Source organism: Podarcis cretensis, assembly GCF_951804945.1.
Source record: "Podarcis cretensis genome assembly, chromosome: 17".
Lineage (NCBI taxonomy): Eukaryota > Metazoa > Chordata > Lepidosauria > Squamata > Lacertidae > Podarcis > Podarcis cretensis.
Window position 1 is genome coordinate 22,825,656 of NC_137187.1, and position 13,932 is coordinate 22,839,587.

The window sequence follows — 13,932 nt, forward strand, 5'->3', positions numbered from 1 at the left end:
TTTGGGGGGTAAAGTCAAACTGTTGGAGAGTTACAGTGCCTGCCATGACCGTAGAGACCAATATGGGAGAGAAATGTTTTGTTGCAGCTGGGGCAGATGAAGGCGTCCGGTTGTGCTGCTGCAGATGCACCAGGGCGTTTCTTCTCTGTGTGCTCCTCCCAGCGGTCATTCCTCCTCTGGTCACTGCTGTGGATACACAACCTGTCTGCCTGTCTGCAGGAACTGCGACTGATGCAAGGGGTTCCCACATGTCAGGGTTGATGTCGCAAGCCTTCGTATCACGTTTACAGACATCTTTGCAGCATGGAGTTGGTCTGCGAACAGGCCTGGCACTAGAACCAGCTCCCCATTGAGCACATCCTTTGGGATCCTGCTATGTTCTGTAGTCGTGACCAACCCAGCGTAGACATTGCCGAGACAGGAGTACAAACATGCTGGGAATGAGAGAGCACATCTTTCTTTGATACTCTCCCACCAAAATCTTCCTGATGCAATGCATGTGGATGTTGGGATGCAGCCAAGGAATTAGGGGCAATTGGCAGGCCCCCAGCTGGCCCCAGCCCACCAGCCGGTGTCCCCGGCGATGTCCAGTCCTTGGAACAGCATGAAACTGCGACCTGAGCTTCAGAAGCTGAGCATGCAAGCCAGCAAAGTAAAATGATTAGCAACAGAATGGCAGGGAGAAGCTGTGTGAGCATATTTACAAGCGGTTTATTCAGCATAAAGGTAAAGGGACTCCTGACCGTGAGGTCCAGTCGTGGCCGACTCTGGGGTTGCGGAGCTCATCTCGCTTTATTGGCCAAGGGAGCCGGTGTACAGCTTCCAGGTCATGTGGCCAGCATGACTAAGCCGCTTCTGGCGAACCAGAGCAGAAACGCCGTTTACCTTCCTGCCGGAGTTGTACCTATCTATCTACTTGCACTTTGACGTGCTTTCGAACTGCTAGGTTGGCAGGAGCAGGGACCGAGCAATGGGAGCTCACCCCGTTGCAGGGATTCAAACCGCCAATCTTCTGATCAGCAATCCTAGGCTCTGTGGTTTAACCCACAGCACCACCTGCGTCCCTTATTCAGCATACATCAGGACAATAGGAAAGCATGTCTGATCTCCTTCATGTCCAAAGCAAGGCAGGAAGCAATAGCTATACACCAACGGAAGTTCCCAGCAAGCTGTGCTGGAGTGTGAACAGGCATGTGACACACAACAGTCACGCCTGTACTTAAGGTGGAACGGAATATTCTAACAGTGGAAGGCATTGAGGCATTGCTCCTGGCGGTTGTAAGTTGCCCATGACTCGCTTCCATAAAGCAGTGTGCTCACTGCAAGCCTGGTAGACCTTCATCTTTGATTTGGGACGGTAGCATCACATTCTCCCACACCCTTTCGGAGAGGTGAGCCATTGCTGTAGCTGCCATGTCAATACTCGTGCCCAGCCAAGGCTGTCTTAAGCATATCTGGCACCGTGGTTCAAGGATTCCTCCCCCCCCCTTTCCCAGAGCTGTTGACCTTTCCCCAAGCCTCTGTGGGGATCACTCTCCTCCCACAGAGGCTTGGGAGGCAAGCCGCATGCTCAGGGAAAGGGGAGGCCCCGCCACTCCCTGGGGCACCCCTGAGAGGCCAGCGCCCTGGCGCAAGGTGCCTATAAGCCCAATATAAAAGATGACTCTGTTCCCAGTTCAGCACTGATGGAAAAGTTTCCGGTTATGGTGGATCCAAGGTAGACAAAATTGTTTGGCATGGTTGTTAGTGTCTCTTACTCGGAGTGGGACTGTGTGTAGGAATGGGGAGGGGTACAAATCCCCACTGAACCACAAAGTTTGGGGCAATCGCCATCTCTCAGCCTAACCCCCAGCATAGTGTTGCTGAGAGACGAGGAGAACCTTGTATGCCACATAGAGCACCTTGGAGGAAAGACAGGATATAAATTTAATAATAAACAGTCACCTTTATGCCTAGGTTCCCCAACATGGCAGGGGAACCTGCCAAAGCCTCACGCTCGTTACATGAGCATGAAATAATATGAAAAACAAACAAACATATAAACAACTTTGATAAACTTTCCTGATGATTGATTGTCCTTTGACCCAGGAACAGCAACATAGGCTGCAATCCCAACACATTTACCAGGCAGTAAGCGTCACTGAATTAAACAGGACTTACTTCTGAGTAGATAGACAAAGGGCTGAAGTGATAATCAGTCAACAGATAGGAGATGATGATGGAAGAAATCCACTGCACTGGCCTTGCTTGTAGCCTTGGAAAATGTTCTCATCTCAAAGCTGTTTTGTGTTCTCTGTGCTTATACGAGAAAGATTAGCTTGGGTCAGTGCTATTTTTCTAGAAAAAGAGGTGTTGGAACTCACCACAAACACCTCCCTTCTTCTCTTATAATGGCAGTGGTGCCCACCTGAGAGGGGCCAGAACTGAGTTCTGGTGAGTTCAGGCCAGGGCTGTCTTAAGCATATCTGGCGCTGTGGTGCAAAGCTCTCTCCGGTGCCCCTCCCCGTTTCCCAGAGTTTTTTAGGGAGGATGGCACTGCCGGCGGGACTGGAGGAGGTGGGCAGCGGCTGGAGGGTGGCTCTTCCGGAAGGGAAGAGGCAGAGGCTGGATGTGGCGCCTCCTGGCTCAGCTGGCCACTTTGTGCTGCGGTGGCCGCAGCAGACGGAGACTCTGGGCACTGCGCAGCGCTGCTTTGGAGCGGCATGGCAGAGGCGGGCAAGGGCAAGGGCAGCGAGCTGATGCCGGGAGGCTCCATCTCCAGCCTCCACCTCTTCCCTGGCGCCCTCCAGAACTTGGCACCCTGGTGCCCTGCACCACTAGCCTCTATGGGTAAGACGCCCCTGGTTCAGGCTGAAAAAAAGCGCTGGTTAGGTTAATATGACCAGTAGTGCCTCTGGAGCATTGGCATACCACTCCATGAGCAGCAGTACTCCACAATTCCTTCCTGCAGTTGTGATGTAATTCTGCTGCTAAAAAGGCTAATGCATTTCAAGGTTGCATCAATAGAAGTGTAGCCTCCAGATTGCAACACGTTTTGCTATAGTATTGGTCCATCTATGGACATGATTCAGATGGGTGTCCTGCATAGAATGTGGGCTACCATTTGTCTATCTGTTTGTGCAGTTGCCGTGTTCTTACTGTATGGCTCAAATATTGGTTTTTCTATTAATGTTAATAGAAATATTTGCGCAACGTACTCTTTTGCATAGCTGTTTTGCAGTCTGCTTCACCACGATAAATTGCTGGCATGAAAGAAATAAAAAAAAATGTCCAGTAGCACCTTAGAGACCAACTAAGTTTGTTCTTGGTATAAGCTTGACTCAATGGGTATGGTAAACCTGTTGAGGACTGTTAACGACTGCAATTAGTCCTACAGGAAAAAGCAAGGGATAGTATGCAGATGATTAGTCATTGAGTCAATCACCCATCTCCTACTACCCTCCTGAGAAAAACCCTACCCCACCTTCCCACTATATATAAGGGTCCGGTGACTTCTGTTTCAGTGTATCTTAATAAGTGTGCATGCACACGAAAGCTTATACCAAGAACAAACTTAGTTGGTCTCTAAGGTGCTACTGGATATATATATATATGTATATATATTTCGACTGCATCAGACCAACATGGCTACCTACCTGAATCTGGTATAAAAGAAGACATTGGAATATTATTAGGAAACCGGCAGTTGTGATTTGTTATGAAAACTGAGTACATAAGGGTCTGGCTATGCATTTTCCCCCTCACATTTTTCAAATTAATTGTACTGAAGTTTTTTGTTGTTTTTTAAATAACATGCTGTGAAGTAAATACAACTGGATCACACCTGTAATATTCAAGCACAGGGTGTAGAGTAATCTCAAACAGTCAGTTCATTCTGCTGTGATTTCATTTGTTTCCCCCTCTTACTAACATTTCGTTTGTCCCGTTCAATAACATGTAAAACAGCAGCTGGCAGTTTACAGTCACAGGCAAACAAGCCAACAAATCACTCTACAGTGGTACCTCAGGTAACGACGCTTCAGGCTACAGACACTTCAGGTTACAGACTCCGCTAACCCAGAAATAGTACCTCGGGTTAAGAACTTAGCTTCAGGATGAGAACAGAAATCGCACGGCGGCGGCATGGTGGCAGTGGGAGGCCTCATTAGCTAAAGTGGTACCTCAGGTTAAGAACAGTTTCAGGTTAAGAACAGACCTCCAGAACAAATTAAGTTCTTAACCCAAGGTACCAGTGTACTTAAGAGTGCAATAGGGTTGCAATCCAGTCCAGCCCTAATTGGAAATAAGTCCCATTGAATATAGTGGAATTTGTTGAGTTAAAAGCAAGCAATGGATGAGCCAGCTATCAAAAACCAGCCTTTTGCCTGGTACATGCTGAAGGTCAGCTCCCCTCAGTTCATTCTGTACGATCAAAACCGGAGACGGAATTTAAAAAATGGACCTGACATCTGTACAAACAAGGCGTCAGTGTCTGCCAGAATATGAAAACAAAGATAACTTTATTTTGCTGGTTTAGAGCTTGGTTACTGTTGTTGGCTGAGACTTGAGCTATAAACTTTCATTTTTGTCCTGAACTCTGTTGAATGAGGCAAGGCACTTTCTCAACTTCACTCTCCTATCTACAATATGGAAGTAATACTGACCTCAGATGATCCTCATCAAACCTCTCCTCTCACAGCCGTCACCTGGCAGCGGCCACTTCACCAGCTCTGCGGGAAGACCAACACCATCAGGTGCCCCCTGCCCAAGCTGTGCCTATGCCATTTCATAATTTGTGCCAGTTTGCCTTTTCCCCTTTTCCCTCCCTGTCCCTTTTTCCTTTTGTGCTGTGTATTTTAGGTTGTAAACCTGCAGGCAGGGTCTTGTTTTATGTTTTCTGCTCTGGGAGGCTTTTTTTGGAAGAGCAGGATACAAGGGTGGTGCAATGCGTAGCCCTCAAGACCTTTTCTGGCACCCCTCAGCAACACTTGGTGCATCCTGCCCGGGCATCAAATTTTGGGCTCGCTCCCCCCACCCCCGTTGTGACAAAGCAGGGGGCGGCCTTTAGGTTCCCTGTCAAAGTACACTTGCGGCTCACTTGGTATGGAAAGTTGGGCTGCCCAGGTCTATATAAATAACCAATAAACAGCCAATAATAATGTGAAGCACTTTATAAAATGTCCAGAGGACTTTATAAATGTTAGTTATTTCCACGGTGTGCTGCAGAAGCCCCTATTGTGGCCTCATTTCATTCCATCTGAAATCTGTCAATTTTTGACAGTGGTAAAACTGGGAATAAGCCCGTGCTTTAAGGCTGATTCTGTGCTGTCTCTGCAAGAGCACGCCATAGGCATGAAGTCATGCTTCAAGAAAGGAGATTCCGCCCCAAAATCCAACTATTCTGGACAACAGCCATACAAGAAATATGTAAAATAACTAAGGAAGTACAGTGGAACCTCGGGTTACATACGCTTCAGGTTACACCCTCTGCTAACCCAGAAACTTTGCTTCAGGATAAGAAGGCGTGGTGGCAGCAGGAGGCCCCATTAGCTAAAGTGGTGCTTCAGGTTAAGAGCAGTTTCAGGTTAAGAACTGACCTCCGGAACGAATTAAGTTCTTAACCCAAGGTACCACTGTATTAGAAATCACCCCAGAACTGGCTCTACTAAGCATATTCCAAGACAATAATGCCCACTCACATCACAAAGCACTCATAACCCACCTACTTTCAGCAGCCAGAAACATCATAACCAAACACTGGAGAGACCTGTCAGGAGTAAGCATGGACCCCTTTTATCACATACACAGCCCAACAAGACAATGACAATAATCTACCAACAGCATACAAATCAATATGGCTAATCTGATTCAAAAGCACCCACCCCACTTAAAGACGAAAACAAAGTTCAACACAGCCAATCACAAACAAGCAACCGCACCCTAGGCTAACCCCAATTTCTCTCACCACCAAAGGAACACAAGCGAATAGCAAAGAGAACCCACACAAACGATGCTGACACAAAAACCCACACATACATTAAGCAAAATAGAAATATCGCCTCCCGACCCCCACCCACCTCTTCTCCCCTTTTTTCTTCCTAATGAACCCTAATGTCCCAACAAATGCAACTGACCTATGGAAAATGTAACTTGAAAAAAGAGACATTGCGCCTACCTTTGTAAACCAAGAAAACTTTAATAAAATATTGTTTAAAAGAAAAGAAAAGAAAGGAGATTCTGACTAAACATCAGGAAGAACTTTCTGACCTTGCCATTCGACTGTGGAACGGACGCCCTCAGAAGGTGGTGGACTCTCCCTCCTTGGAGAATTTTAAGCCAAGATTGGATGGCCGTCTGTCATCAGAGGCGGTTCTTAGGGTAGTGCCACCACAATGCCGAAGAACTGAGTGCGAGAGCCGATGAATTTTAGCGTTCCACAGGGCACCACTGAAATTCGAGAGCCCAAAATCTGCCACTGCTGTCCAGGATGTTTTAGTTGAAGAGACCCGTGGCATCCCTCTACGATTCTTGCCAGGGGTGCCAACTTGAATAAAATGGGGGGGGGGGAGAGAAGGTAAGCTCCACCCTGCAAAATCGATCACAAGATGTGGAACGCAAACACCGTTTGAATGAACCCATGAACATTTTTTGCAGGGGGGCAGCTCCCTCAAATCTTTTATGGGGGGGGCAAAGGGACCTCAGCTCCTAGGAGTCGGCGCCTGATTCTCATTGTAGCTCAAAAAAAAAGAGCGATGCTTGACATATACCCTGGGACAGCTCAGCTGGTAGAACATGAGGCCCTTAATCTCTTTTTTAAAATAACGAATTCTATTAAATCTTCCAAATTATTACATAACTCCAGTCATCTATATTGTTCGGGGGTTTTTGTTCCACATTTTCTTGACTTCCATTCCCGCCTTCCCTGATGTTGTTTTTTTCCCCCATTCCCTCTTAAGGGCTGCATTAAAACACACCTACATTTATTTTCTAAGCCCTCCAAATCCATTCTCTACATTCTCAAATCCTGCATGTGATTTTGCATAAGAATGATAATTTGATAGGTAGTACGCCAATGGTTTCTATGAAACTATGACACTCCTAAGGTCAAGGTCGTGGATTCGAGTCCCATTTTGGGCAAAAGATTCCTGCATGGCAGGGTGTTGGACTAAATGACCCTTGTGATCCCTTCCCAACTTTACAAGTCTATGATTCTTGGGGCTCGAGGAGGAGGAGAACTTTGAAGAGTTCCTTGCCAAAGACTGGGCTGGTTTAGATGAAGATGAAGATGCTCATGTGCGGGAAAACAATTGGAATGATGACAACGTGGAAGATGATTTCTTCAATCAGCTAAGAGATGAATTAGGAGAAAAAAAACATGGCTACAAGATGGAAACCTTACAGCTTTCAGCGATGCTGTGGACTGAAATGGGACTGTATCATAGGTGCCAAATCCCCAGGGCCCTGGGTGCCTGAGCACTTACAAAATTCCCCATGAAGCGGCAGAGCACCCACCAATTTCGCTGTCAACTCCCCTGGGCCCTGGGTGCCTGAGCACCTACAAAATTTCCCATGAAGGGACAGGGCACCCACAAATTTCAGTGCCAACTCCCTTGGGACCTGCATGCCTGAGCACCAACAAAATTCCCCATGAAGGGGCAGGGCACCCACAAATTTCAGTGCCAACTCCCTTGGGACCTGCATGCCTGAGCACCAACAAAATTCCCCATGAAGGGGCAGAGCACCCACGAATTTCGAGGCCAACTCCCCTGGGACCTGGGTGCCTGAGCACCAACAAAATTCCCCATGCAGGGGCAGAGCACCCACAAATTTCGGTGCCATGGCCATGCACGCTCTCCTGGCACTCCTGGGATGAACGGACCTCCGGAACGAATTAAGTTCTTAACCAGAGGTACGACTGTATATTGAACAGAAAAATGTTACAGAATGCTAGCTGGAAGCAGAAATACTAGATTGTCCATTATCTAACCTCCCCCCCCCCCCATTGTTTCGTGTCCGGATGTTCACTTTTTGAAATATGGGAACCCTAACAAAGAAAAGAAAAAGAAGACGTTTCCTTCCTAATGCCCAGTGGCCATCTGGCAGGGGCTTCTCTCTAGGAAATTAATAAAGGGAGGTGGGCGAGGAAGCAGAGGACGGAAATGAGAAGTGCTGAAAGTCGTGTGCGTGTGGATGAGTCAGAGGCGGAGGGTCTCCTCTCGCTCTATAAAGCGCGCCTGGCGAAGGTTGCGGCTCAGCGCTACAGCCGCCCGTCCTCTTCGCGCTCGACGGCGCGTCTCTGCAGGACTCCGAGCCGACAGAAGGGCGGGACGAGGCGGCGGCCAAAGGCAGGCGAGGGCGCGCGTTCGCCATGAGGCTCCGCGGGCTGCTGCCCGTCGCGCTGCTGCTGCTGACGACCGAGCTGACCTTCCGGAGCTCCCCGGCGGCCGGAGCCTCGGCATCCCCCCAAGACGGCGAGTACGCCGTGAGGCTGTGCGGGCGAGAGTTCATCCGCGCCGTCATCTTCACCTGCGGAGGGTCGCGCTGGAGAAGGGTTGCCGAGCGGACCACGGAGCAGGCACCACTCGACGCCGCCAGGGCGCGCGCTGGTAAGACGCTCGCGAGGCGCCGTCGGGGGAAACGGGGGTCGCGGGGGGTCGGGGGCGTCGCTCGTCTTCCACAGTGGGTGGTCATTATTGTTAATAATAATAATAATAATAATAAATTAGACTAAACGCTGTGGCTCTTCCCGCTGAAACTTGGTGACAAACGAGCATCTCCAATATCCAACCGCGTCTTCGAAAGACCAGGAAAAGTACAGATCCCCGGGGAAGGGGGGGGAGTTTTCTCTGTTCGCCTCACGCGCAAACTTACAAGATGCTCGCTTCTAAAGCAGGATTTAGGTCGCGACCCTGTAGAGTAGGCTCATGTCTGGGGATAGGTCCCCCCTCCATGGAGCTCGAGAGAACCATTTGGAGACTCGTGCGTAAAGACGCACTGCCAAGTCCGTTCTCCCGAGCTGGATGTAGAACAGCACCCACGAGGGTCATCTAGTCCGACCCCTGCCCCTGCACTGAAGGAATCTTTTGCTCAGCAGTGGGACTCGAACCCACGACCCTGAGGCGAGGAGGCTGCTGCTCGACGCGAGCTATCCATAGGGCCGCTTCTCAACACAAAACGCATCGCCAAAGATCGAAACATCAAGAGCCCCGCCACTTTGCTTTCCCTACCCTTTAGTATACAGTGGTACCTCGGGTTACATATGCTTCAGGTTACATACGCTTCAGGTTACAGACTCCACTAACCCAGAAATATTACCTCAGGTTAAGAACTTTGCTTCAGGATGAGAACAGAAATCGTGCTCTGGCGGCGCAGCAGCAGCAGGAGGCCCCATTAGCTAAAGTGGTGCTTCAGGTTAAGAACAGTTTCAGGTTAAGAACGGACCTCCAGAACGAATTAAGTACTTAACCTGAGGTATCACTGTAAAAGCAATGATGGTAATTTTATTATTTCTGTGCCAACAATCTGACTGGGATGCCCCAGGAAAATATCCGTATAAAAACCACAATGAAACCTCAAACATCAAAAACTTCGCTATACAGGGCTGCATTTTAAAAGTCGTGCAGTTGTTTCTCTGTTTGACATCTGATGAGAGGGCATAGCTGTCAACTTTTCCCTTTTCTTGCGAGGAATCCTATTCGGAATAAGGGAATTTCCCTTAAAAAACGGGAAACGTTGACAGCTATGTGAGAGGGCATTTGCCAGGCAGGTTCCACAGCACTTCTCAGTATACCGACTTTACCTCGTTGTTTCTGAGTCGCTAAAGCTTTAGCTCCCCAAAACTGTAAATTGCTTCTGTTGTATTTGTTCGAAAGTGGATCTAGGGAGCATCATTCTCACCTGAAGCCCCTGCATCATGGCAAAAACTGGAAACACGGAGTGGTAGGCAGCTCAGCTGATCTTGTGAATAAGGCCTTGACATGTTAATTTCCCCCTAAACTTCAAGGAGGCAGATGCAAAAAAGTGATATCCAGTTTTAGGCTGCCATTGTGCCTTGCTCTAGTTTAACCTCAGATTAGTCTTCGAAACACTAGCAAGTGTGAATACATACAAAAGCAACTTCTCATTTAAAATAAATGGGGGGGGGGGAGGCAAATGAAATATGTATAATCCAGCCAAAGTTAAGTTTTTGAAATGTCTTGCTGATTTCAGTGGTGCTTGTGCATTCTCTTTGTTTGATTTGAAGGAGACTTAAGACTTGTGGGATTTGCATACCACCCCCAACTTGTTTGAATTGCAAATACTCTCTCTCTCTCTCTCTCTCTCTCTCTCTCTCTCTCTCTCTCTCTCTGTGTGTGTGTGTGTGTGTGTGCTTGCACCACACATAATCTATTGTTTCCTGTGGTGATATTGGGTAACAAGTATAAGACTGCCTGCTGCTCACAGCTTCTCTGATTGACATGCTCAACTGGTTAACTAATTCATAAAGAAATGTCCTAGGCGAGTGCTTGCAGATTATTTTAATACAATATAAAGTGGTAAATGAAAGTATATAGCAGTTCTACTATAAAGCCCCAGCATATGCTATGAATCTTGATTTAGACACTTGGTTTAGACCAGAAGCAATTTGATCAATAAAAGGAACTTAGCATGGGGATTTGCCCCAGTTTGAAGATGAGCACCAAGGAAGGTAATAACAGCTGTTTTAATTAGGACTTCCAATATTCATGTGCCTTTAAATTTCAACTATCCTTTTGGGGAAAAGACTGTAAACTCAAACATCTAAATCGAGGACTTATAAAAAACATTCTACCACATATACTGCACAATCTCATTTTATATAGCTGTTGCATCTGCAAATGTACATTTTTCTGCTGCACATATCGGAAACGCCATATCAAAATTCAGTTGAAGCATGAATGAGTTACAGAAATTGGGGGGGTTAGAGTTCAAAACTCAGCCGCATCCAACAGCTATCTCTTAGATAAATTCCAAGTTTTAAAATGATGTATTGGGAATTTCCAATAGTGATGTTTGGCAAAACAGGTGTTCTTTTTTTAAAAGCAAAATACGTTGGATATTCTGCATGATTACCTAGTAAATAGACCTATTGAATTAAATATGGCAATAATAACTCAACCTGTATTATAGAATCAGTGAGCTTTTCGGAACCGTGGTGTGAAAAATCGTAAGTGGTCTAAAATGGGGAAGGGTCAGTGTTCCATCTCTAAATCACAACCTTACTACATGCTCAGTATTTCAAGCTGAAGACCCTTTAGCTATAAGAAAATGATGTGGTTGTGTCTTTTGACTGGGATAATTATACTTTCCTGTTTCCTGTAATATATTTCTATTCTTCAGAGCCCTACCTCTTTACAGGAATCACATTTTGAGTCCCAGATTCTAGCAGCGAACTTAGAACATTTGCTCAGCAATTTCTTTTTGTACTTGAAATGTTTATAGGTAAAAAAAAAAAAAACCAATTGTTGAATAATAAATCATTGGTATGTTTTGGACTTGTTAAAATAAGATGTATTGTTTAGCCAGGGTTGCCATACACCCAGAATTTCCCATACATAGCCCACAATCAGCCATCGGAAGCAGTGTCCAGGCTGAAATGTCTGGGAAAATTTGGACATACAGCAACCCATGTCAGCATGGTCTGGTTTTGCTGTTTTTCCTTCAAAATAGGTCAAAAACTTCATAGTTTTTTGAGATTTTGCAAAAGGAAAAAACCTCAACAATTTTGGGTAAAACCAAAAAAGCTCAACAACAATATGGCAGCCCTAGTTTAGTTAGCAAAATTTGCATATCACTACTTATTCTTGCAAGCTGCTCCTGAAATATTTTGGTGAACCAGTGGGGTAAAATGTGTATAGGTAAATGAATGAATAATACTCACAATATCACTAACAAATTTCTTCCAGAAAACTCAGGCATTTTACAAAGGGTTGCCTTTTGATAGTTTCCTTTGTTTTACCTTAACAGAGTTTCTTCAAACTAGCACAGACAAAGGACTGGATAATATTAACATGCAGTCTGTCTTGGATCCTGAACTGGAGCAACTGCAAAGCATCAGTCAACAAGCTGGAAAGCCGTCGCTGAAAGACTTTTTAAATTTATATGATTATTTTAATGAATATGTTCCTACTTCTAGTGAATACAATGAATACATCCATCAACTGGGAGATGCAGCCCACGAGAGGAGAAGCGAAACTGGGTTTTCCAATTCCATCAGTTCATATAACTTTCCTTTGGTCAAACAGCCTAGAATAAAGCGTGCAACCCCTATGGGGATTGCCGGACTGTGCTGTAATTGGGGATGTACCAGAACTGAGATTAGTAGATTGTGCTAAAAATACCTTTATATTTGCACATCCAATTTTTCAGGAACACCCAAAATTCAGTGTTGTTTGCAGTGCTTTTTAATTGAATACTGCCTGTATGGAAAAAAAGATTGCTGATTTGTAATCTATTTTGTCTCCAAATTATTGATGGTGTCCTGGTTTCCTGTAAAAAATACAAACCACATGAATTGCCATTATAATTATGTTTTGCACTAAATGTATTTGCATTTTGTTGTGTGTTCATTTTCCTACTCAAATTCGTCTAAAATTATGCTGATTTCTGTGCCACATTTGCCACACTGAAGAGAGAAACCCAACCTTTAATTAAAGTGTTATATAGTCTACATTAAATGTGCATGTGTGAAATTGGAAGCTAATGGATATAACTCAGCCAGGGATATATTTTCCTATGTGTTCCCAATGTGCCGAAGTTCCATAAACACAAAGCTAAATACAAACAATAAAATGTAGTTGTCCTAGATTACCTGGGGCAAGAGCTGTATTGGTTACACATTGCACATAAAAGTGAAGAGGCTCGTTCAAATACGTAGAGAAACCCATGCCAGAATTCATCGGCTCAGGGATGGCCACATCAGAATTCCCCTTTAAAACTTTCAATGTACTAAACCGCGGTTTGCAGTTTTTCTGCTAGCATGCCTAGCTGTGGCCAGAGATAAGGTACCCCGGAGCTCTCCAGGACTCTTCATCACAGGTGCACAAGAACACATAAACTGCCCCTGATTTTTTTAGAGGCCACCATTTTCTTTCCAGAACCCAAGACCTGGTTTTCTACCAACCAGGGAGCACCTCTGTCTTGCTTGGATCAGATCTCAGTTGGTTCGCTCACATTAAGCCTCTAGACACTTGCTGAGGGGTTTTCACTGCCTCTTTCTTAAATGCAACTAATCATAACAACATCAAAGCTCTTGAATATATTTCAACATAAGATTAGTTAGACCTGTTGGGTTAAACCAAATCAATAAATGTTGGGCATGTTAATGTGTTTGGAAACAGGAGTCCCACTTTTATGTGCCTGTGTAGATGGCTGTTTGTTTGTTTGTGTTTTGCAAAATACTGCAAGGATTCACCTACAAACAATACAGTTGTATGTCTTTGCAGACACAGGTGGCAACTTGAGTCTTTTAAATATTACAGGACAAGCAACTATAATATATTGCACATACAAAACTAGTTCTAATGCAGATGCCTGTAGTACAAATTCTATATGCTGTCAAAATACCGTATTTTGCATTTTACGATTCTTGTTTTATTAAGCACTGCTCCATTTTAGCAGAAACTGTATTCAATACCATTTTTGGAAGTGTCACTCCTAATAATACATAGTATCGCTGCCAAACTAATCCTGGTAGGAGTAGTTAAGGAAAGATAGTTCTAATGTTAATACTAGTAAATTGCTGAGAAGACGACTCTGGAAACCAGACCACAAGGCAGGGTCTTGGAGGTTTTAAAAAAATCAGTGACTGCTATTAATTAGTGGACTAAATTATCCCTGATAACCAATTTATCTGGTAAAGCAGGAAAAAGTGTTTGACAATAAATGCTGCAAGTCTACTAAAGAAAGCCTTTTTTTTTTTACTAGCAGAGAGTG

General features: G+C 45.4%; 1 protein-coding gene across 1 annotated transcript; it reads left to right on the plus strand.

Moving 5' to 3' along the window:
• The first annotated feature begins 8,259 nt into the window (after nucleotides 1-8,259).
• LOC307206505 (relaxin-3-like) lies at nucleotides 8,260-13,261 on the plus strand. The gene is made up of 2 exons (XM_079959844.1): nucleotides 8,260-8,585; nucleotides 11,965-13,261. The coding sequence occupies exons 1-2, from the start codon at nucleotides 8,348-8,350 to the stop codon at nucleotides 12,330-12,332; spliced, it is 606 nt and encodes a 201-aa protein (XP_079815970.1). The 5' UTR covers nucleotides 8,260-8,347; the 3' UTR covers nucleotides 12,333-13,261.
• Nucleotides 13,262-13,932: the final 671 nt, after the last annotated feature.

Bases quoted from the DNA above. Each gene is read 5' to 3' on its own strand.
- LOC307206505 (XM_079959844.1), top strand. From the start codon at position 8,348: ATGAGGCTCCGCGGGCTGCTGCCCGTCGCGCTGCTGCTGCTGACGACC. The intron at 8,586-11,964 runs GTAAGACGCTCG...TTACCTTAACAG, and splicing joins CGCCGCCAGGGCGCGCGCTG to AGTTTCTTCAAACTAGCACA.